At 42.3% G+C, this 22,136-nt stretch overlaps 2 protein-coding genes and 4 non-coding genes across 6 annotated transcripts; 4 read left to right on the top strand and 2 right to left on the bottom strand.

The window, feature by feature from the left end:
* Positions 1-1,324: 1,324 nt before the first annotated feature.
* Positions 1,325-9,256, bottom strand: spdyc.S (speedy/RINGO cell cycle regulator family member C S homeolog; the record flags this gene model as incomplete). Its single annotated transcript, NM_001088245.1, is given in 7 exon segments — positions 1,325-1,830; positions 4,497-4,800; positions 5,470-5,641; positions 6,986-7,071; positions 7,317-7,375; positions 7,516-7,762; positions 9,077-9,256. Coding segments are annotated over 6 exon segments (900 nt in total). The 5' UTR covers positions 7,730-7,762; positions 9,077-9,256.
* Positions 9,257-9,702: 446 nt separating this feature from the next.
* Positions 9,703-9,775, top strand: trnat-ugu. The gene has a single exon. It is a non-coding gene; the product is annotated as a tRNA-Thr (tRNA).
* Positions 9,776-12,868: 3,093 nt separating this feature from the next.
* Positions 12,869-14,266, bottom strand: LOC108715167 (E3 ubiquitin-protein ligase TRIM7). Its single transcript, XM_018260073.2, has one exon. It carries the CDS (start codon positions 14,264-14,266, stop codon positions 12,869-12,871), a length of 1,398 nt encoding a protein of 465 aa, XP_018115562.1.
* Positions 14,267-14,465: 199 nt separating this feature from the next.
* Positions 14,466-14,538, top strand: trnat-ugu. Its single transcript has one exon. It is a non-coding gene; the product is annotated as a tRNA-Thr (tRNA).
* Positions 14,539-19,414: 4,876 nt separating this feature from the next.
* Positions 19,415-19,487, top strand: trnat-ugu. The gene has a single exon. It is a non-coding gene; the product is annotated as a tRNA-Thr (tRNA).
* Positions 19,488-21,159: 1,672 nt separating this feature from the next.
* On the top strand, positions 21,160-21,232 carry trnat-ugu. The gene has a single exon. It is a non-coding gene; the product is annotated as a tRNA-Thr (tRNA).
* The last annotated feature ends 904 nt before the right edge of the window (positions 21,233-22,136 follow it).

Genomic DNA, 22,136 nt, shown 5'->3' with positions numbered 1-22,136 from the left:
CCAACTTTGGGCCAGATATCGATCGGGGAAGCCCGTTGGAGGGGCACAGGCCGATAAGCAGCCGACTGTCAGTAGCTTTTATCAGCCAGCTTTAGTTATCATACTATGATTATGGCCAATATGTATTTTTAATGTGTACACCAAAAAAATAAAATACCCGACCCAGGGTCCTATAGCTATAAAACAGTAGTCTGTGAAGATTCTATATAAAATGGTTTCTCTGCTACGGTGGAAGAATAATGCTGCCTTAGGCGTCACAGCAAAGTTATGGCAGCACCGCGGGTTTGATTTGTAACAGGGATGCACCAAACACACTATTTTGGATTCGGCCGACTCCTTTGATAAAAATGTGGCCAAATACCGAACCTGAATTTGTAAATTAGGGGTGGGAAGGGGAAACGGTTTTATACTTCCTTGTTTTGTGACAACGCGATTTCCCTCCCCTCCCAAATTAGGATTCGGTTCGGCTGGGCAGAAGGATTGAGCCAAATCCTGCTGAAAGAGGCCGAATCCTGGCCAATTCCCGGATTCGGTGCATCCCTAATTTGTAATAAATCTGCCCAGTCAAACAAGTTAGAAAAGTCTTAAATATTAATCTTTAAAGGGATACTGTCATGGGAAAACATGTTTTTTTCAAAATGAATAAGTTAATAGTGCTGCTCCAGCAGAATTCTGCACTGAAATCCATTTCTCAAAAGAGCAAACTGATTTTTTTATATTCAATTTTGAAATCTGACATGGGGCTAGACATATTGTCAATTTCCCAGCTGCCCCAAGTCATGTGACTTGTGCTCTGATAAACTTCAATCACTCTTTACTGCTGTACTGCAAGTTGGACTGATATCACCCCCTCCCTTCCCCCCCCCAGCAGCCAAACAAAAGAACAATGGGAAGGTAACCAGATAGCAGCTCCCTAACAAGATAACAGCTGCCTGGTAGATCTAAGAACAACACTCAATAGTAAAATCCAGGTCTCACTGAGACACATTCAGTTACATTGAGAAGAAAAAACAGCCTGCCAGAAAGCATTTCTCTCCTAAAGTGCAGGCACAAGTCACATGACCAGGGGCAGCTGGGAAATTGACATTATGTCTAGCCCCATGTCAGATTTCAAAATTGAATATAAAAAAATCTGTTTGCTCTTTTGAGAAATGGATTTCAGTGCAGAATTCTGCTGGAGCAGCACTATTAACTGATGTGTTTTGAAATATTTTTTTTTCCCATGACAGGATCCCTTTAAGTGGTTGAGTTAAAGGCAATCGAATGAAAGGGCTGGTGTGATATAAGCAACTACCAGAGTAAACCAGTTTGACGCAGAGTTTTATTTGCATTTACATTACACCACAGGAATTCTGTTGAGTTTAATATTTTCAACCCATCTGAAAACAGAACGGTCTGATCTTCAGAATATTTGTGTGCAGAATAAAAGTGTAGTTAAGCAAAGGTTCAGTGATGACAAGTTACTATTTGGTGGAGAGCTGAATTAAAGACTCTACATACATACTATTAAATTACACCTGAAAGTGATTTTACCTGATCTTTATTAGTGACCAGCACAGAGAACATTCATATATTTATTTACAAAGCAACGGTTTATACAGACTCAAAACACTTTCTCTGGCACATATTCCCGCTCTACATCCGTCGGAATATTCACTTCTCCCATTTCAATTAAGTCTGAACATTGACAAGTCCTTAGGAGGAGAGAATAAGTGCTGAGCTTGTGAGTAGAGAAGAATAAAAGCTCGGAGGAGACAATCGGCTACTAAAGGTGGTGCCATTCCAGCGCCGTCCCATCTGGCTCTAATCCAACCAATGGCTCCTGGAGAACTGGAGGGAAAATAAAAATTCTATTAGAAACCTAAAACTTATTTATAGGAAAGGAAAACCAGTGAAACTACAAAGCACAAGTGGGACATTGGTCAAGAGTCTGTGCAAGGAGCAAACAAGGTAAGTAGGCAGCATTTATAGCCCTGATCCTTTTCTTATAACTAGGGATGCACCGAATCCACTTTTTTGTATTCGGCCGAACCCCCGAATCCTTCGTGAAAGATTCGGCCGAATACCGAACCCTAATTTGCATATGCAAATTAGGGGTGGTAAGGGGAAAACATTTTTTACTTCCTTGTTTTCTGACAAAAAGTCATGCAATTTCCCTCCCGCCCCTAATTTGCATATGCAAATTAGGATTCGGTTCGGCTGGGCAGAAGGATTCGGCCGAATCCTGCTGAAAAAGGCCGAATCCTGGATTCGGTGCATCCCTATTTATAACACCGACTAGTACAGACCTCAAAATCCCTGGAGAGGCGCTAGAGCTGAACAAGTAATTACCGGGATATTTCAACTTTTACTGGGTGATTTAGGTCCCCTTTAACTGAAGAGCATACACTCACAAACCTACAGGTAGGGCGAGAGCACTAACCCTCCGTCCAGCTGAACTGATCCACTCTGGTCACATGGGGTGAAGAAAACAGGAGAAATGAAGGGTAACTCCAATGTAAAAGTTAAAACCACATTTATTAGATCGTTTAAAATCATGAAGCAAAAGTTCAGAAATTCAAAAAGTGAATGAGCAAAGCAGGGGAGTGCATGGCTTTACGCGTTTCGTGACAGCATGGCTTCTGCGAAGTGACCATTGTAGTCACGAAACGCATAAAACCATGCACATGTGGTTTTTACATTAGAGTTACCCTTCCATTGAGTCAGCGGATGCGCCTTTCATTTCTCCTGTTTGGTTCCCTTTAACTGCTTTTACCTGAAGTTTCTTTTGCACAAATCCTGCATGTAGAGAGACATGATGTCTGGTGAGTTTAATAGAGTGAGCTCTAATACATCTTCTAGGCAAAAGGAGCCCCCCTATAAGATATATTGGATCCAACTGTCAGTGAATATGACACCCAACTGCTGTATGGTACCCCAACCTACTGCAGGACTTTAACTCAAATAACTGATTCCAGTAAAAACAAAAATGTAACAAAATAACTGCCTTTTGCACAAATTCTGCATGTAGAGAGACATGATGTCTGGTGAGTTTAATAGAGTGAGTTCTAATACATCTTCTAGGCAAAAGGAGCCCCCCTATAAGATATATTGGATCTAACTGTCAATGAATATCTGACAAATCCTGCATGTAGAGAGACATGATGTCTGGCGAGTTTAATAGAGTGAGTTCTAATACATCTTCTAGGCAAAAGGAGCCCCCCTATAAGATATATTGGATCCAACTGTCAGTGAATATGACACCCAACTGCTGTATGGTACCCCGACCTACTGCAGGACTTTAACTCAAATAACTGATTCCAGTAAAAACAAAAATGTAACAAAATAACTGCCTTTTGCACAAATTCTGCATGTAGAGAGACATGATGTCTGGTGAGTTTAATAGAGTGACCTCTAATACATCTTCTAGGCAAAAGGAGCCTCCCATAAGATATATTGGATCTAACTGTCAGTGAATATCTGACACCCAACCTCCTAGCAGATGAATTAGAGCTCACTCAAATAACTGATTCCAGTACAAACAAAATAACTGCCTTTTGCACAAATCCTGCATGTAGAGAGACATGATGTCTGGTGAGTTTAATAGAGTGAGCTCTAATACATCTTCTAGGCAAAAGGAGCCCCCTATAAGATATATTGGATCTAACTGTCAGTGAATATCTGATACCCAACTGCCGCATGAAGACAGAATGAAGAGAAAGATGCTGAGAGAGGAATAGTGAAGATAAACTTGATTTCAGAAAATGCAGAATATTTTGATTGTATTTACAAAGTTTCTTGGTTTATTCAGTATGCTGAAGGTAATATTAAAACTTTCTTTGCGATCGTTCCCCTGTAAGCAGTAATGCGTTCGACATTAGCTTTCCATTCATTCATTATTCTGGAAGATTTTGTTAAGAAGACACTTCACTAATTCTACTTGGGGCACAATTTGAAGCCAACAGTAGGACATCCTTTTAAATAACCTTCCCAAACCCAAAAATCAACCTCCACCTACGGCCGCCCATGTCTGACCAGCAGGGACAGAACTAGGGGAAGGTACAAGAGGCACAAGGTGGAGCTCAGCCGGTGCCTTTTTAAAAGTCTTCTGTCTACTCCATAGTGGGTTTGGTCCCCTCTGCCGATCTCCTCCGTCACGGTGCATTGGTGCTCATGGGTGGGGGGTGTTCTGGCCAGATGGGTTGACTAGGGTGCCCAGCTCTGCTGACAAGAAAGCTGGATATACTAGTGTTACCCATTGAAATAGGACTGTCAGATGTAGGCACAGCAATTAGGCTGCTCAGCTCTTATTTGTTATACTGCTTTAACTTTCATGGAAATAAATTTCCGAAGTATAAATTCAATCAAATTCTTCATTATCCCCCCCTTCATTGTTGAGGAAACATCCCCTCCAGTATTCAGACAAGTCGCATGCAGTGAAACTGAAGCCCAATTGAAGCCTCTGTGTGGCTACAGTTTATCCGATGCACAATTAACAAAAAGCCCCAGATACTTACTGTGTAAGTCATGAGTACACTCGGGATCCAGCAACAGCTCAGGGGGCAACATGAGAAGCTCCTGGGACCACTCCCTATTGGTGTAGTGAAAAATCTCTTGTTCTGGAGAGGAGGAGTTGTTGTGGGAGACCCCACCAGAGTCACAGACACCTGCTTTATGGCAAAGTGTACAGCTGGCTGGTGTAAGGCCTGGACCCCGGGGGAAAAAGTCGTCCTCGTTTCTAAGGTAACCACGCATGGCCCCGCTGTGATGGATGGGGCGATCTCTCAGCCAGGCCCAATGAGTGGGATCTTTTGACATTACCTGAAAATCCACAGAAATTGAAGGGATACAGTCATAGAAAAAAAAAAAAATTCCCCCAAATGCATCAGTTCATAGCACTGCTCAAGCAGAATTCTGCACTGAAATCCGTTTCTCAAAAGAGAAAACAGATTTTGTAATATTTAATTTTTAAATCTGACATATCGGTTCCCAGCTGCCCCCAGTCATGTGACTTGTGCTCTGATGAACTTCAGTCACTCTTTACTGCTGTACTGCAAGTTGGACTGATATCACCCCTCCCTTTTCCCCCCCAGCAGCCTAACAACAGAACAATGGGAAGGTAACCAGATAGCAGCTCCCTAACACAAGATAACAGCTGCCTGGTAGATCTAAGAACAACACTCAATAGTAAAATCCAGGTCCCACTGAGACACATTCAGTTACATTGAGTAGGAGAAACAACAGGCTGCCAGAAAGCAGTTCCATCCTAAAGTGCTGGCTCTTTCTGAAATCACATGACCAGGCAAAATGAGCTGAGATGCACCTACACACCAATATTACAACTAAATACACTTGCTGCTTCAGGAATGACATTTTATATTGTACAGTCAATTATTTGCAGTGTAACTAGAAATAAAAAAAAGATATCATAAAAACCATGACAGAATCCCGTTTATACGGTTGCAAGTTAAAGGGAATGATTTAACTCACCTCATCACAGCACCTTCGACTAACAACTGCTCGGTAGTTCATTTTAGCCCAGAAGTCGTCCCGGAGACGCAAAAATTGTGGGAAAAGCTCACGCCACGAGTCTCCTAGTGCCCAGGGGAAGATTTCATATTTATAGTCTTCTTCATCTTCCTCCATGTCATTAGCCAGATACCTGGGACATTAATGGCAGTTAGTAATCTCTCTGGAATAATACAGGGAAGGCTGACCATTCTATGTGAATGAATCACCCCCAAACAACTTTTATGCAGAGCTTTACAGATTGCTCAAATACATCAGCAACCTAAATGAAAATTTTTAATTTATAATTCAACCCTTCATAAATCTGCTCCTTAAAGGGATACTGTCATGGGAAAAAAAAATTCTCAAAACACATCAGTTAATAGTGCTGCTCCAGCATAATTCTGCACTGAAATCCATTTCTCAAAAGAGCAAACAGATTTTTTTATATTCAATTTTGAAATCTGACATGGGGCTAGACATTTTGTCAATTTCCCTGCTGCCCCAAGTCATGTGACTTGTGCTCTGATAAACTTCAGTCACTCTTTACTGCTGTACTGCAAGTTGGACTGATATCACCCCCTCCCTTTCCCCCCAGCAGCCTAACAGAACAATGGGAAGGTAACCAGATAGCAGCTCCCTAAAGGTGGCCATACATGGATAGATCCGCTCGTTTGGCGATGTCGCCAAACGAGCGGATCTCCCTCTGATATGCCCACCTTGAGGTGGGCAATATCGGGCAGATCCGATCATGGGCCCTAGGGCCCAACAATCGGATCCTAGCATTCGCAAACGGGTGGTCGAATCGCGGGACCGCATCAACAAACAGATGCCCCCACGATCTGACGGGATTTTTAATCCCATCCGATCGAGATCTGGCCGGCTTTCGTCCAGATCTCGATCGGGGAAGCCCGTCGGGGGCCCCCATACACGGGCCAATAAGCTGCCGACTTGGTCTGCCGGCAGCTTTTATCGGCCCGTGTATGGCCACCTTAACACAAGATAACAGCTGCCTGGTAGATCTAAGAACAACACCCAATAGTAAAATCCAGGTCTCACTGAGACACATTCAGTTACATTGAGAAGGAAGAACAGCAGCCTGACAAAGCATTTCTCTCCTAAAGTGCAGGCACAAGTCACATGACTTGGGGCAGCTGGGAAATTGACAAAATGTCTAGCCCCATGTCAGATTTCAAAATTGAATATAAAAAAATCTGTTTGCTCTTTTGAGAAATGGATTTCAGTGCAGAATTCTGCTGGAGCAGCACTATTAACTGATGTGTTTTGAAAAAAAAAAAAGTGTTTTCCCATGACAGTATCCCTTTAATCACCAAGACACAAATTCCCCACAAAATAATGTAAAAAAGTGCCAGTTTTGGCAGTGAAGTATTTCACTAGATTACACACGGCTCAGGCAAAGATACACATTCAGTTCTGATGACAGACACTATCCCCGACACCATATTAAAGGCTACATTTAGTCTTACAAAATACTCACAGGGCAACAAAGAAATTCATGGTTGTGTACTCGCTGGTGTAGAGGCCCGCCCGCTTAAAATATGCTAGAACCATTGCTATGAGATACTGCAAGAGGAATCGGAACATAAATCATCATGGTTTAAAAATGCACATATATATATATCCTTATATTTTACAATAGGGGGTACACATACACGCACATATCAAAAATGATGTTAAAGATGTAGTTCAACTTTACATTATCTTCTCTCACCACATTTGTGAATTACTCCCCCACGACTTGCAATGAAGCATTTTAATCTCAGTGGCAATCACTAAAGACAAGAGGTTTTTTTGGTGAAACAACTCACCTTGTCGGAAATCCTTAGACAGGAGTCCATAGAAAGGAATTCCTGAATCTGCTCATTTTCTGTCACAAATACAGGTGGTTAGAATTCAGCCTATTTGGGAGACAGACAGACCAGACACAGGACAGACCAGGGACAGGACAGGACAGAGACAGGACAGAGACAGGACAGAGATTTCAGTAATGGAGAGCCACAAACTTACCTAGGAGCCTGTAGAAGGCCTGGCGCTCCTGGGGCTGTAGATTGAGATGGGTATTTCGCACCATTTTGGGTTTGACTGACAACTCCTCTCTCTCAGGGATTCGCGCCTTGCGCGCTCCAACAACCCGGGCGTGCGGATGCCCCTTGCCAATGACCTGCTTCACCCCGCTGCCACAAATGGAGGTGGCCCGGGTTACACTCTGCATGTGCCTCATTGTAGAAAGGGGGACACCGGCCCGAGGGTTGATCTGAAAGTGGAAGTTACCCTTTATTTATAAACAGGCCTAAAGCAGCAGCAAAAGTATTCATCTTAAAGGAACAGTAACATCAAAAAATAAGTTTTTAAAGTAATGAACATATAATGTAGTTTTGCCCTGCACTGGTATAACGTGTTTGCTTCAGAAACACTACTATAGTTTATATAAACAAGCTGCTATGTAGCCATGGGGGCAGCCATTCAAGCACAGGATACACAGTAGATAACATAAGTACTACTATAGTTTATATAAACAAGCTGCTGTGTAGCCATGGGGGGCAGTCATTCAAGCACAGGATACACAGCAGATAACAGACAAGTACTACTATAGTTTATATAAACAAGCTGTGTAGCCATGGGGCAGCCATTCAAGCACAGGATACACAGTAGATAACAGATAAGTACTACTATAGTTTATATAAACAAGCTGCTGTGTAGCCATGGGGGCAGCCAATCAAGCACAGAATACACAGTAGATAACAGATAAGTACTACTATAGTTTATATAAACAAGCTGCTGTGTAGCCATGGGGGCAGCCATTCAAGCACAGGATACACAGTAGATAACAGATAAGTACTACTATAGTTTATATAAACAAGCTGTGTAACCCATGGGGGCAGCCATTCAAGCACAGGATACACAGTAGATAACAGATAAGTACTACTATAATTTATATAAACAAGCTGCTGTGTAGCCATGGGGGCAGCCATTCAAGCACAGGATACACAGTAGATAACAGATAAGTACTACTATAGTTTATATAAACAAGCTGCTGTGTAGCCATGGGGGCAGCCATTCAAGCACAGGATACACAGTAGATAACAGATAAGTACTACTATAGTTTATATAAACAAGCTGCTGTGTAGCCATGGGGGCAGCCATTCAAGCACAGGATACACAGTAGATAACAGATAAGTACTACTATAGTTTACTATAGTAGCTTTGGTTAAATAGCGGATAACATAAGTTCTGTAGAACATTAGTGTTATTTTCTGTGTAGCCAGAGCCTTTTCTCCTTTGAATGACTGCCCAGCAGCTTATTTATATAAATAGTGTTTCGGAAGCAAACAAGTCCGTTACTAGTGTAGGACAACAATGTGCTATTTTTATTACTTAACTAATTTTTTGAGGTTATTGTTCCTTGAAGTGGTGTCTGAGCAGATATTTTGGCGTTCCTCCAGTGTCCCCATTAGTTAACTTTACACCACAGCCACACAATATAAACAGCTCCCATACTAGTGCAATGCAGCAGGTAGTGACTCCACAATTACCATCTCTTCACAACATTACCCCAAAGCAAACTGACCTGAGCAAAGGAAGCAGCCACCTTCAGGCGCTTAGCCACCACTGGCCAAATGGCGATAAACAGGAACTCCGCCTACTTCCTTTGTCTGCTCTCTTTATAGCCTCCTGGAATAATAAAAAAATACAGCATTGGGGCGGAGCTTCTGAAAAAACCTACACTGGAGCTGCAAGTCCTGTTTAAGCCCCACCTATTATCTCTTTTCTCCACTCTTCTTGAACTGGGTAAATGAGGCCTCTGGCCTTGAACACTAACACCTGCCAAATCAACATGGCCGCTCCCTAGAGTCTAATTATGTCAATCATTGTCTTCCTGCCACAGCTATTGCTAATGACGACAGCTAATTCTGCGCTCCAGGTATTCGCACGCGGATTTCTAGGTTGCCACGTGGTGGTGTTTTTTCAAAAAGAGTAACTGAATTTTGCACATTTTATTCCAACAATATACAGCAACTTCAACTGAAACTAAATTCTGTTATATTTGAGTGAATCTTAAATGGGACCCAATTCTTAAAAATGAGCACAGAATGTTAAAGTTCACAAAACGGTCATTTACAAAATTGAATCAGAGATGTATTTAGGTACAAATATCAAACACAAAATATCAAGGTGTTTTATTCAACAACAACTGGCTCCATAGCTCAGGGGTTAGAGCACTGGTCTTGTAAACCAGGGGTCGTGAGTTCAAATCTCACTGGGGCCTCAGGTTTTTCTTTCAGGTAAAATACAATAGTCATTTCTACACCTGCTCTGCCGCTATGTATGTAGTTAAAGGATAAGGAAACCTTTAAATTAAGTGAATGTAAAATTGATAAGGGTGCTATTTTAAACACTTTTGTAATGTACATTGTTATTAATTTTGTTTTTATTCCAAGATATTAAGGGATACATGTACTGTTAATATAAATGGATTTTGTTACAACAGCGCCACCTGCTGGTCAGTTTCCCACCAGTCTGACCAGCAAGTAGTCAAGGAAGTTGTCAGGCGAAAGAAAGAGGCTGATGTTCTTCTGCTTAGGAAAGATGTGAGAAAGGTTTCTAATTTTATTCCTAAGCAGAAGAACATCAGCCTCTTTCTTTCTCCTGACAACTTCCTTGACTACTTGCTGGTCAGACTGGTGGGAAACTGACCAGCAGGTGGCGCTGTTGGAACAAAGTTCATTCATATTAACAGCACATGTATACTTCAATATCTTGGAATCAAAAGAAAATAAATAATGAATGTAAATTACAAAAATACTTAGAATAGTCCCCTCATCAATTTTACATTCACTAATTTTAAAGGTTTACTGATCCTTTAAACCGAGTGCTTATTGGACATTTTTCCAGTAACGTAACTAGAGGGGGGCGGGTCGTGCAGCCAGGCCACCGCCCCCCTCCGTACGCCCGGAAACACTGAAGAAGTCAGTGGCGAACGAGGGGCCCTGAGGGGGTGCGGACCCTGGCGCAATTGCACCCTCTGCTCCCCCAGTCGTTACGCCACTGCATTTTTCATTGATCTTACTTGATTGTCTGGAATTGATGGAGTGCTCATTAGCCATAGTGATTATAATGGCACAGCTGGGGTTAATATGCTGATTGTCCATTTTCCATAGTCATTGTACCAGCATGTCTGGGCTTAATCTGCCGATTATTTTTCGTAGTATATTGGTACATCTGGAGTTAATATGCTCATTATCTATTTCCTATAATAATTCTATTATTATAGCAGGATAATAGGGGACCACATTAAAGAGTTCTAATGCTCAATTGGGGACAGTGGGGACTGTGCATTGAGGGGTAATAGTTAAAAATTTGTAACAGTGGATTTTTCCACTAACTTTTAAAGCAGATTTATCGCCGCAACTACAAGAAGTTATATATATATTTGCTCCCTAAAAATCATATTAAACTGGAACTATGAACAGGGGGTCTCATATGCAAAACAAAGGCTGAAGGGCAGAAATGTGCCACAAGGAGCTTTTCTTTACACTTTGCACCATAACCATGGATTGGACGCACTGCTTTGTGAAGTTGTTTCGCTCCTAGAATGGAGTTCAAAGAGTAGTGCTGACGTAGCGCAGAATTTGGGTGTCCAGCGGAACCCCTCATTTTCTCCCAGACAGCAGTCCCCTCTGTACCTTGGTTTGAATCGTTAAGCCAGTGCAAAAGCAGAGCAGTGATTGGGATTGGAGTCCTGCGTGGATCCATTTTTTGGAACCCGTACCCGACCCGCAACCTGCAATCTGCAACCCAGAACCCGGATTCTTACTCGCTTGGACCCGCTACCCGGCCCACAAGTACCTTATGCGTAACCCAAACCAGCTGACCATCGAGAATCAGGAAGTACTGTCATTGTAAAGAGGAAGTGACATCATCGAAAGTAGGCGTGATCAGAAAAAAGGAGTAAAAATCGATATTGAGAAAAAGGAGTAAAAATTGATATTGAGAAGACCTGCAACCCACAAACCCGCAGAACTGCCGACCCGCGTTTATACCCGCACCCGGAACCTCTACCCGCAACCCGCAGGGTACCGCAGGTTTTTGCGGGTACCCGACCCGCTGCAGGACTCTAATTGAGATGGGCAGGTGGTTTATTAAAGCTAAATGCTAATAAAGGCCAAGCAAACCACAGTATGTTACTGTAATAGCCCGTATGTAAGTGTGAGTTGTGAGATTCAAGCAATGAGTGCAATTTTGCACAGAAATGGTAATACATCGTCAGTGTCCCCTTTATGCAGGGTCGGACTGGACCTCCAGACCAGTCTGTCTTCTGTGCTCCACAGTAGACAACACACAGCAGAGGAGATTGGGGCAGGTGTTTTATTAAAGCTAAATGTTAATAAAGGTCAAGCAAACCACAGTATGTTACTGTAATAGCCCCCGTATGTAAGTGTGAGTTGTAAGTAAGTTGGGTGTATGTAACTCGAGGACTCCCTGTATACCATATTGTTCTGTTTTACAATATTGAGGTGCTCACTTCAAGAAAATAGGACTGATTTACTAATACAGATGCTAAATTGCACAAATGCAGCTCTCGGTAGCAACCAATCAGCAGTTAGCTTTAAACAGTCTAGGACAAGTTAGAAAATGAAAGCAAAGATCTGACTGGTTGCTATGTGTGGTGTTTATACAAATGGCCTGTAGATGTCACTGTGCTCAAGACTTATACTGTGCATACTTTCTATACAGCTCGTGGTGTTAAGAGTTGCTTCCTGTTGTGTAATGGCTGCATGAGTCTGCTAATAAAGCACTGTTATACTCTACTCATCCTCGGCTACCAAAACATAACACTATGGGGCAACAAGACCAAACCAGTCAAGAAAGAGGCAGAGATTGGGCTGTGTTCAAACAATCTTTCAGCTGTAATAATTACATACTCATATACAACAGGGACACACTAATAGACACATACACACAAAATTAACATTTTAAAGCACATACAGAAGCAGAGACTAAGATTATTCCACCAAGAGAAGATTTATTGCACACAGTGTGCGAGACAGTAATACAATGCACTTTCTGAACCCAAATACGTCTTTAGGTCACATTTATACATTTCAAACAAACATTGTGTAATATTCATAGAACACAAAGTAAAGTGGCACTTGGGGCTGGAGATAAGAATGACGGAATTCATTCTGAAGACAAAAAGATGGAGCCCATGAACTCCGATGCCTCAATCTGCACCGAACGGGAAAGTAAAAAGTTAGGGGGCATTGCCCGGGGTAACACTTAGGCTGGGGGGGAGGAGGGAGTTGGGTCTATGTAGGGTAGGGGGGTAGGTTTTTTTTTAAAGTTAGGGTTGAATTCTCCTTTAACTAATGATTCTCACCCAGGCATCCCACCCTACCCAGAATGCAGCATGGAGGGGCTCAGTGAAGTCGGCAGTGAAGCTGTGTAAGGGTCTGATTGGCTCACTCAGCTCATAAAAGGACAAGCGTCTAGCCTCATGGTCCAGTGTGATTCTGATTTTCCTGCAGGACGGGACGTGGGGCAACTTGGTTTCTTTCCTGTCATACATCACTGAATATTTATTATCCCATTTGTACAAACACCAGGACTTGTTATTCTCCCCTATCCAGGACAGGACCCCTTCCCTCTCCACACTGAAATAAGCCACCCCTACCTTCCAGCTTCCCGATTCACTGCCTTCCACATCCCAGTAATGACGCCCTGGGGTGAAAGTGTTGGTGCTTAAAGCCTGAGGGTATTGAAATTCCTCTGGGCTTTGTGGGTAACATTGGTCTGTACAAGAGTGGGACAGAGATCTCCAGTCATCTGATAGAGATAATTGACTGCTGGCCGTGTTTATATCCAGTAACATGTCTGTAGCCTCCTGCCCAGGGAACCAGCACCCCTGAACGCTCGTCACAATCTCAACTAAACCTGTGAATAATGTCACATTGACATCCAGATGTTTTACAGCAGGGACCACGATATCATCGCTCTCGTTATCTTCCCACTCGTCCCCACAGAAGTCGGCTCCATCTGATTCCCATTCCTGTAAGACACTCAGGGGATCTGTCATGTTGCACACCTCTGCGATGTGATGGATCTTTTTAGACAGCTCGGCCTTCTTTATTTCCATCTGCTGGATTAAATCCAAGAGTTTGAGGGAGAGCTCCTCTTTCTGCCTGGAGATCTCACTCAGGACCTTCTTCTCTAGGGCTTCCAGTTGATCCCTGATGCCCCTAAACATGGCAGTCACTTGCTTTGTCTCACCGGCTGCTTTTTCTCTCACTTCTCTCCTTTGCTCCTGCAGTCTCTGTACTTCTCTCTCAGTATCTTCTCTCTCTGAAGACATTTTGCCCAGAAGACTTTTCAGGTTCTTTTTCTTTTTCGCAGAGGCCTCATTCAGCAGCTCCACCCAGTGGCCCCTGTGCTCCTCGCTCACCCAGCAGGACACACAGATGCAAGTATAGTCCTCGTAGCAGTAATATTTAAAAACTTCATCATGGACAGAGCATTTCCGCTCCCCCAGTTGTATTGTGGGGTCTACCAAGATGTGTTTCTCTGACTTGCTGTGCATTCTCAGGTGCTTACTACAAACAAAAGCCTCACAGTGAAGGCAGCATTTAATAGCAGGCACAGAAGAGTCACAGTAGGAGCAGAAAATCCCATTGTCCCGTTTTTCCAGCTGCAGTCGCTCTACTATGTTGCTCAGGTTTTTCTTCCTCTGCAGGGCAGAGAGCTCCTCATCGGCAGCCGCCATCGCTGAAAACAGGACTGACTTTATCTTACACAGGGAGTGGCCATGGAGCTCCTGTTAACTCTTTAAGTTCAGATTCTTTTATCCTCATTCTGGTGACTGGAAAAAGAGCATGTGCCACTCCTAAATTTACTTTTCCACTGCTGTGTACAGAATGTAATTCATGCCGTAAATATTGAACAAGATTTGCTTACTGTTACATGGCTCCATAGCTCAGTGGTTAGAGCACTGGTCTTGTAAACCAGGGGTCGCGAGTTCAATTCTCGCTGGGGCCTGTAGTTTCTTTTCCAGTAATTAACATTTACAATACACAAAAAGTAGTGATGTGAGAGCCCAATATACCCGCTGGTGGGGTGGATTTGGGCTGACCTCGCACCTTCAGTGGCAGGCTGGTCTATGTAGACTCTTCTTCTTGCTTTCCGCGCCCGCCACCTTGCACTGCTGCTCTGCCGATTTCTGGCTTCCTTTTTTTAATAGACGCGCACCTTATCGGCTCACCCCTTTTTGTGACGTCATTGGCGGTTTGAGTCTGCACGGGTCTATAAAAGGAACCTGGAAGTCGCGGCCATGCTGGGTTGGAGGGAGGGCGCGTTAGGGTCAGGTAAAACCCGATCATTACAAAAAACATCATTAACGAAAAGCTACCTACTAAAAATAAAACTAAAGGTGGCCATAAGCGCACTGGAATTATTGTATGGAACAAGGTGTCATATAATATTCCGTGTGAGTGTGGTGGGAGACCAGGTGAACGATTTTGGTTGTCTCGCTGGTAGGACAAAATGGAAACCACTGGCATGGAATGGCACAAAATGTGTTAGGCTTTTTTTTGTACCACAATAAGATGTAATACATTTTTGTTAATAAAATATTTTAAGCTTCATTTTTTTCGACTGAGGACTGGTTTGTGCCAACCTTTGCTCTACATGAACTGAAGGTCTAGGACATGTACTGTCTGGAGATGGGGTTTATTTGTTCTTCATGTTTATGAGGTACCCTGTATGTCAAAATGTTGGTTCTTTAGGCTGGATTGCCGCTGAATATTTTAACAGCTTTGAAAACCTACGACCATGAGATGATAAGAAATTCCTGTTGGCATGAGCTCAGGTTTGCTCATTTCAACTTGAACTAGAACAGAAAGACAATTATGGTGTTTTCTATGTGCCGAGAGGAGCACAACTAGGAATCCACAATTCTGCCAAAAATGAATGAATTAGTTGGTTGATTAGATAAGGAATCGTAATGAGTTGTGGCACACGAGTGATAATTCTTCATTACTGCAGGGCGACTAATCTCCCGGAAGAAATGCCTTCCGACCGGCAAGAATGTGAATCGCTGGTGAGATGGTATTTATGTTGCTTTGGTTTTCCGAAGTTGTCTCCCAAGGAAACTTTGGCCGATTTCAGAAAATAAAGCGGCACAAATGCCATGATCCCACTGGTGATTTGCTTTCTTGTTATCCAGAAATATGAAGAGGTGGTGGACTGAATGGGATTTCAGTAAGACCTGCAAAATAGATTGTATCTTAGCTGGACTTTAACAGGTTTAAAAACACAAAAGCAGGAGAAATTCATGAGCTCAGACACCCCTCATCATCAGTTGCACATTTTTCTACTTATTTTTCCATGATATAAAATCTGTATTGTAGGATTGTTTGAGTTTCCTCAGACTCGCCCAACAATATTTATACAAGGCAAACAATTATGCATCCGGCATACTGAACACAATAGCATATACTAAAGTGAAAGATCACTGGATATTTAGGTGTTTGTATTTGCTGGTAACGTATATTCTGTGTCTGTGCATTCAAGTAGATCAGTGATCCCCAACCAGTAGCTCGTGAGTTGCTCTCCAACCCCTTGGATGTTGCTCTCAGCGACTTCAAAGTAGCTGCTTATTTTTGAATTCAAGGCTTGAAAGCAAGTTCTAATTGCATAAAAACGAAGTCTAGTGCTAAGTAGACCTCTTGTAGGCTGCCAGTCCACATAGGGGGCTACCAAATGGCCAATCACAGCCCTTATTTGACACCCCAATGGACTTTTCATGTTTGTGTTGCTCTCCAAGTCTTTTTACATTTGAATGTGGCTCACAGGTAAAATAAAAAGTTTGGGGACCCCTGAAGTAGAGTGTTGTGTTGATTTTTGGAACATACTCTCTAAGCAGTATAGAGAATTAGAAGGAATTTTTACAAATCAATTCTATACGTAGAACTGAACCCCTCCGTTGATAATGTTTTAGAATGAGAGTAAACAGAAAAAAGGAAGAGATATGAGCATAGATCCCTATTAATTTTGACACTCTTTAGGGTTCATTTATGAACACAGCCACAAGTGTGGTCATGGATACAATTGTTGTGCATATTCACACTGTTCATTATAGGTACATACAAGTGCACCAGTTGATGAACGGGAACCCTGGAGCTACTGTCGCTGAACCCTCGAGCTGCTGCCACCCAACAATAAGCAAGAAATCCCCCATTCAATTGTAACCTAATTTTTAACACACCCTACCCACCATCTCTAAATGCATCTTGATATGTATAGTTAAGCATAATAAATAAGAAATGTTTTGGCTTTTTCTTTTTAGCTTCCATATATCCATATATATATATATATGATGTCAACAAGCCAGGGGCGTAACTACAGAGGAAGCAGACCCTGCGGCTGCAGGGGGGCCCAGGAGGTATAGGGGGCCTATGAGGCCCTAATTAATGAGAAATGTCAATATATATTGGTAAAACAGGACAACCTCTGGAAATGTTGGGGGCCCTAAAATTAATTTGCTGTGAGGCCCAGTAGCATCTAGTTACGCCACTGCAACAAGCATATAGTAAATTGGTATGGCCCAACCCGTGGCTCCATAGTTCAGTGATTTCAGAACTGGGCAACCAAATTTCTTGGTGCCCAAACCACAGCCCACAATGACTCATGCAATAGTGCTATGTCTGCATGATATCGATGTACTCTAAATAAATGTGGAATTCATATATATTATATGCTAATAAAAGTAGAACCAGCAGCTTGATGGAAGTTTAATAAGTGACCCTAACTCATTTGATGAGTTTGGGTCGAAAGTGGTAAGAAAAGATGTGCTTTTAAGGCATTCAAGTTAGCTGGGACTGAAATGAAACATTGATCAGGTACAAGGAAGCCAATAAATCATGCAAAAAAATCCAACAGATTATTCCAACAAAGAGTAAAAAGAATCCACCTAATGAAGATTTCCTTCTTCATAGTCCCAATGATAGTAATAAAACTAATGACGCATGCTTCACTAGTACTAGTTTTACTTTTTGTTCTTTAATAGAACAACTTACTCTCATGTGCTTCCAGATATCCCCTATACTAATACAAAGATGGACATTTGGGTCTAAAGTGATGACCCCATTTGGAGCAGTTATTGCAGCACTGAGGTCCAAGGTTTGATCCCAGCCAGGACACCTGCAAGGTGTTTGTGAGTTCTCGCTGATGAAATTGACCATAGCGTTTGTGACATGCGTTAGGATCCTTAGATTGTAAGCTCCTCTGGGCAAGGAGGGATGTGAATGATGTAAAGTGCTTCCGAATATTAAAAAATAATGATAATGTCAAGTGCTTCAACGTGAATCTGAAGGATAGTGGGGTTCTGAAATGCAAAGGTCTCCTTGAGACATCAGGGCTCTATATCCAGACAGTGTAATATACAGGCCGAGAGCTATGATGGACTTCACGTGGCAATTCCAATTATGTTGCGTATGTGGTGGGAATTCTGGTCACTGAGGAAAAAGCACGTGCCCCACACAAAATGTACTTTTCCACTTCTGTGCGTTGCAAATATAAGAGTTGGAGAACCGTAAACAACGTGAGTTCCGTTCTCGCTGGGGCCTCAAGCTCCTTTGCAGGTAACTTCGTTATTACTCATTCACAATACGCAAATAACTCTGCCAAAAGTAAACAGGTTTCTCAACTAAAGAAGCTTATACGCTACATGTGCATACGTGTCATTGTTTGGACAACCACAATTGTGGAACTAACACAACACAATAGAAGTCATGTAGAAACATACACCTATTGCTCCAAATCTAGTAACATCCATTGGTAAGATTTGGCTTTGTAACCGCCCATGAGTAAATGAATTAAACTCTCAAACGTTTAATTCCACAGGTCTGCCTTAAGAATCTTTTCTTGCAGCTCCGGGCTGCAGCAGCGTTTAACGCTATGTAACAGAAGAGTTAAAATGGCGTAAAATCTTAATAATAAATCATATTTCTATTGTAAAATGTCATCCTTGTTTGTTGCAATAGAGTTGCATTAAAAACAGTCTTTCCTTGGCATCTAAATTTATCTCCACTGCTCAATCTTTGTCAACGGAGCTCACTCTGCAGCGTGTTGTTCCTAAGGCGCACCAGGATAATATCACAAGCCTGACGCGTTTCGCCTGCAACTTCCTCAGAAGCTTTGATAATGTTCCTCACTTAACAGTGCAGAGTAAACGCAGCGGAGCTTGTGGGCGCCATCTTCCCGTCTTCATCTGTAATAAAGAGCTAAACTGGTGTATACGCAGTTGGTTTAGTCTTCTTGTTCGTACCGACTGTGCATGCACAAAGGACCCAAAGAAATCCGAAGATGACCCTAAAAAATCTGAAGAGTTTTCTCCCTGATTTGCTCTATTTGTTTCGGGCTCAGCCCTTGGGTCTGAAATGGCGGCTTTCAAAATCCGGGTTTTTTGCTGCATAGGGCTTTAATAGATTTCGGAAAAAAACTAAAAATTAGATTTTTGCCCCAAAAATCCAGACCAGTTTAGTAAATAACCCCCTCAGTGTTGCCAGTATCATCCCTGTATCTCACTTAAAGTTTTGCAATACTTTAATTCATTGTATAGAGTCTTAAATAAGTAAGATGTAATATTCCATATTTCTGCCACATCATGTCTATATATTGAGACAGATTATTTGTTGGAAACCCTATAACTGAAATAATAGGGTTAGGGTGGGTTTTCTATTTCTATAAAGACAGACTGGAAGGAAGTGGCTGCAGCTTCCTATCTACATACAGTGCCAATGCCGTTTAATATTGAGTCGTCGTAAGAGAGTTTGTACATAGAGTTTACATTTTGATTACAATGTGGAGAAAGCATGAACTGTAAATATCGACCAACAGTCACACCTTCTCAAGTGGCTCCATAGCTCAGTGGTTAGAGCACTGGTCTTGTAAACCAGGGGTCGCGAGTTCAATTCTCGCTGGGGCCTGTCATTTAGTTCCTTTGGAGAGGTCACCAAACCAGAAGCTATTTTCTCAATATGCCCACCTTGGAGAGATCAATGTCTAATGAGGTCAAGCAAGTCCATTGTAGTTGCTGCCAATGTAGGTGGTCATGGAGTGGACTGCATTAACTTGCCCATGAGGATTTTGCATGGATGAGACAATCACACCTGCCCGGCTCATCAGTGGGCCCATACATTGGCCAGTAAGCTGCTGATTTGACCCAGATGGACATAGTAACTTTTATCAGCCTTTGTATGGCCACCTTAAGGCACACATACTGCTTCATATCTAGTAACACGTCAATTAGATGTGCACTTTACTAAATGCTATGAGTAAGGGCTAAATTCCACATGTAGGATGGTTTTGGAATGACAGAACGCATCCTACAATTTGGAAATAGCGGCATGGGTTAAAATATAACGGGAGTGATGGATAAACTACATGAAATATTTGCCATCTGACACTACACACCTGTCGTATAGGATCCCAGCATGCTGCATCTTCATCCGACAAGATAAAAACTGATGGTGGACTTTTTGTTCTTCTTGAAACAAATTGAGTCTCGGATGTAAACATATGAACAAAAATCCATCCTACTTTATTTGATCTGACTTTACATTGCAGCTGTGGGGGATCAGATTTTTCAGCATCCTACAAAATTTAGTGGCGGCGCATTGCATAATAAGATCAGATAAAATCTCTCTACAAATCAGAATCTCCCATGGACTTTAGCCTTAAGGTCCCCATAGACACGGCGATTCTTCTTTGGTGAACGACCAATTTCAATGCAGTCCGACCAATCCATCAAATTATCGTGCGGTTAGTGGGATTCGAACGATCGTACATCTTACGATTACCTGTCAGAAAATTGATTGGCCAGGTTTAAAAATCTTTATTGGTCCCAGTGCAATGTATCTATGTCTGCAGGGCCAGCTCCCCTTTGTTTTCCTGACAATATCGCCTGAAATGGTCTTTTTAGTTGATGGACACATCGTACATTTAAACGATCATTTCGAGATAATCGTGGTCTCACGATAACAATTGGATCTTTTAAAAATCTTTACATCTATGGCCATCTGTAGATGTCACCTGCTCATTGGGTACTTTGGGTTATTATAGTTAGAGTAAAATTACACCTAAGTATCATTTATTGCATTGGCTCAATGAACCATATTTACCAATGAACTGAAAAAAAGATGTCCTTATAACAACCACGACACCGCTGAGCATTTAGCATCTTGCCTGTTGGGGATCAGATTTTTCAGCATCCTACAAAATTTTGTGGCAGCGCATTGTGTAATAAGATCAGATGCCACCTGCTCATTGGGTACTTATTTTAGTTAAACTTACATCTAAGTATCATTTATTGCATTGGCTCAATGAAACATATTTACCAACGATCTGAAAAAAAAAGATGTCTTTATAACAACCACGACACCGCCGAGCATTAAGCATCTTGCCTACGCTACAAACGTTCCGACAGACACTGCTTTCAACAGCAACTGAAAGGGAGGTGGCTTGAAATTCCATCTACAAATCCAGTGCCAATACAGGTGAGATGTTACAAGAGCAGGACACATAGAATTAATTTTTCAACTGCTATGTAGAGGAAAGTATGAAGTGTAAATATTGACCAAGAGCTGGAACTCCATATCTGGCTCCATAGCTCAGTGGTTAGAGCACTGGTCTTGTAAACCAGGGGTCGCGAGTTCAATTCTTGCTGGGGCCTTGGGTTTCTTTTCAGGCTGAAAACCGGCAAGTTTGGCCGTGTCTAGTGATGTATCCTCCAGCAGCCCAATACCTGTGGGTCGTCAGGTTCAGGCCCACTTTGGCACATTTTCAACCTGAGCTTTCTGCCCCAACATTAAACTTCTGGTTTTATAGACAGGCACCTGCACCATCCCTTTTGTGACATCATCGGCAGTCAGCTCATCACTACCGGGATCCGTACAACCTTACTATACCAAATGTCCCTATTTATAGATTTTCACCTGTGTACCTTGCTCCTTTTGTGAGATCAGAGATGGGCGGACATGGGCCTATAATTGCCAAGGCTTGGCAGGTTATGGTCGGATGTGGATAGTAAGCTGGTGGTTTAGGATTATATCAACCTTTCTTTGGACAAAACATCACTACTGGAGAGTCTGGGATAAGTAAACTTGTTGAGCTCGAGTCTGGTCCTCCAATAGCTTCACAAGTGCCTCCAAAATTCAGCAGAGAAGCTAAGCTCCCTTGAAAAGATCTATGTTCAGCAAATGCTAGCTGTAACTTACTAGACAGATCTGGATACAGAGAAGAGACCACAAGTTGTCTACTAGCCCCTACTACTCTATGCATCCTGGTGTTCAGCAACGCCCTTTTGGGACCTTGAACTGAAGCACCCACGGAGATTCATCTTGGGACATCAAACTAATGTCAACAAATTAACAAATATGGCTGGTAGTAGTCAAAGGCCAGGTCAGAGGTCACAGAAGACAGCAAATATAGTATCCGTGAAGCATCAGATTCAGGTCAGCGCACAGTCCATTATACAAAAAATCTTGGGAAAAATATGATTTTTAATTTTCTTTCTCACTAATCGTATGACCGATGCCTTCAAAGACAAATCCTTACAAACCCTAAAGGAGAAGCTT

The sequence above is a fragment of the Xenopus laevis genome, chromosome 4S (genome assembly GCF_017654675.1).
Source record: "Xenopus laevis strain J_2021 chromosome 4S, Xenopus_laevis_v10.1, whole genome shotgun sequence".
In the NCBI taxonomy this organism is placed as follows: Eukaryota; Metazoa; Chordata; class Amphibia; order Anura; family Pipidae; genus Xenopus; species Xenopus laevis.
This window is presented reverse-complemented; position numbering and strand designations above follow the sequence as displayed.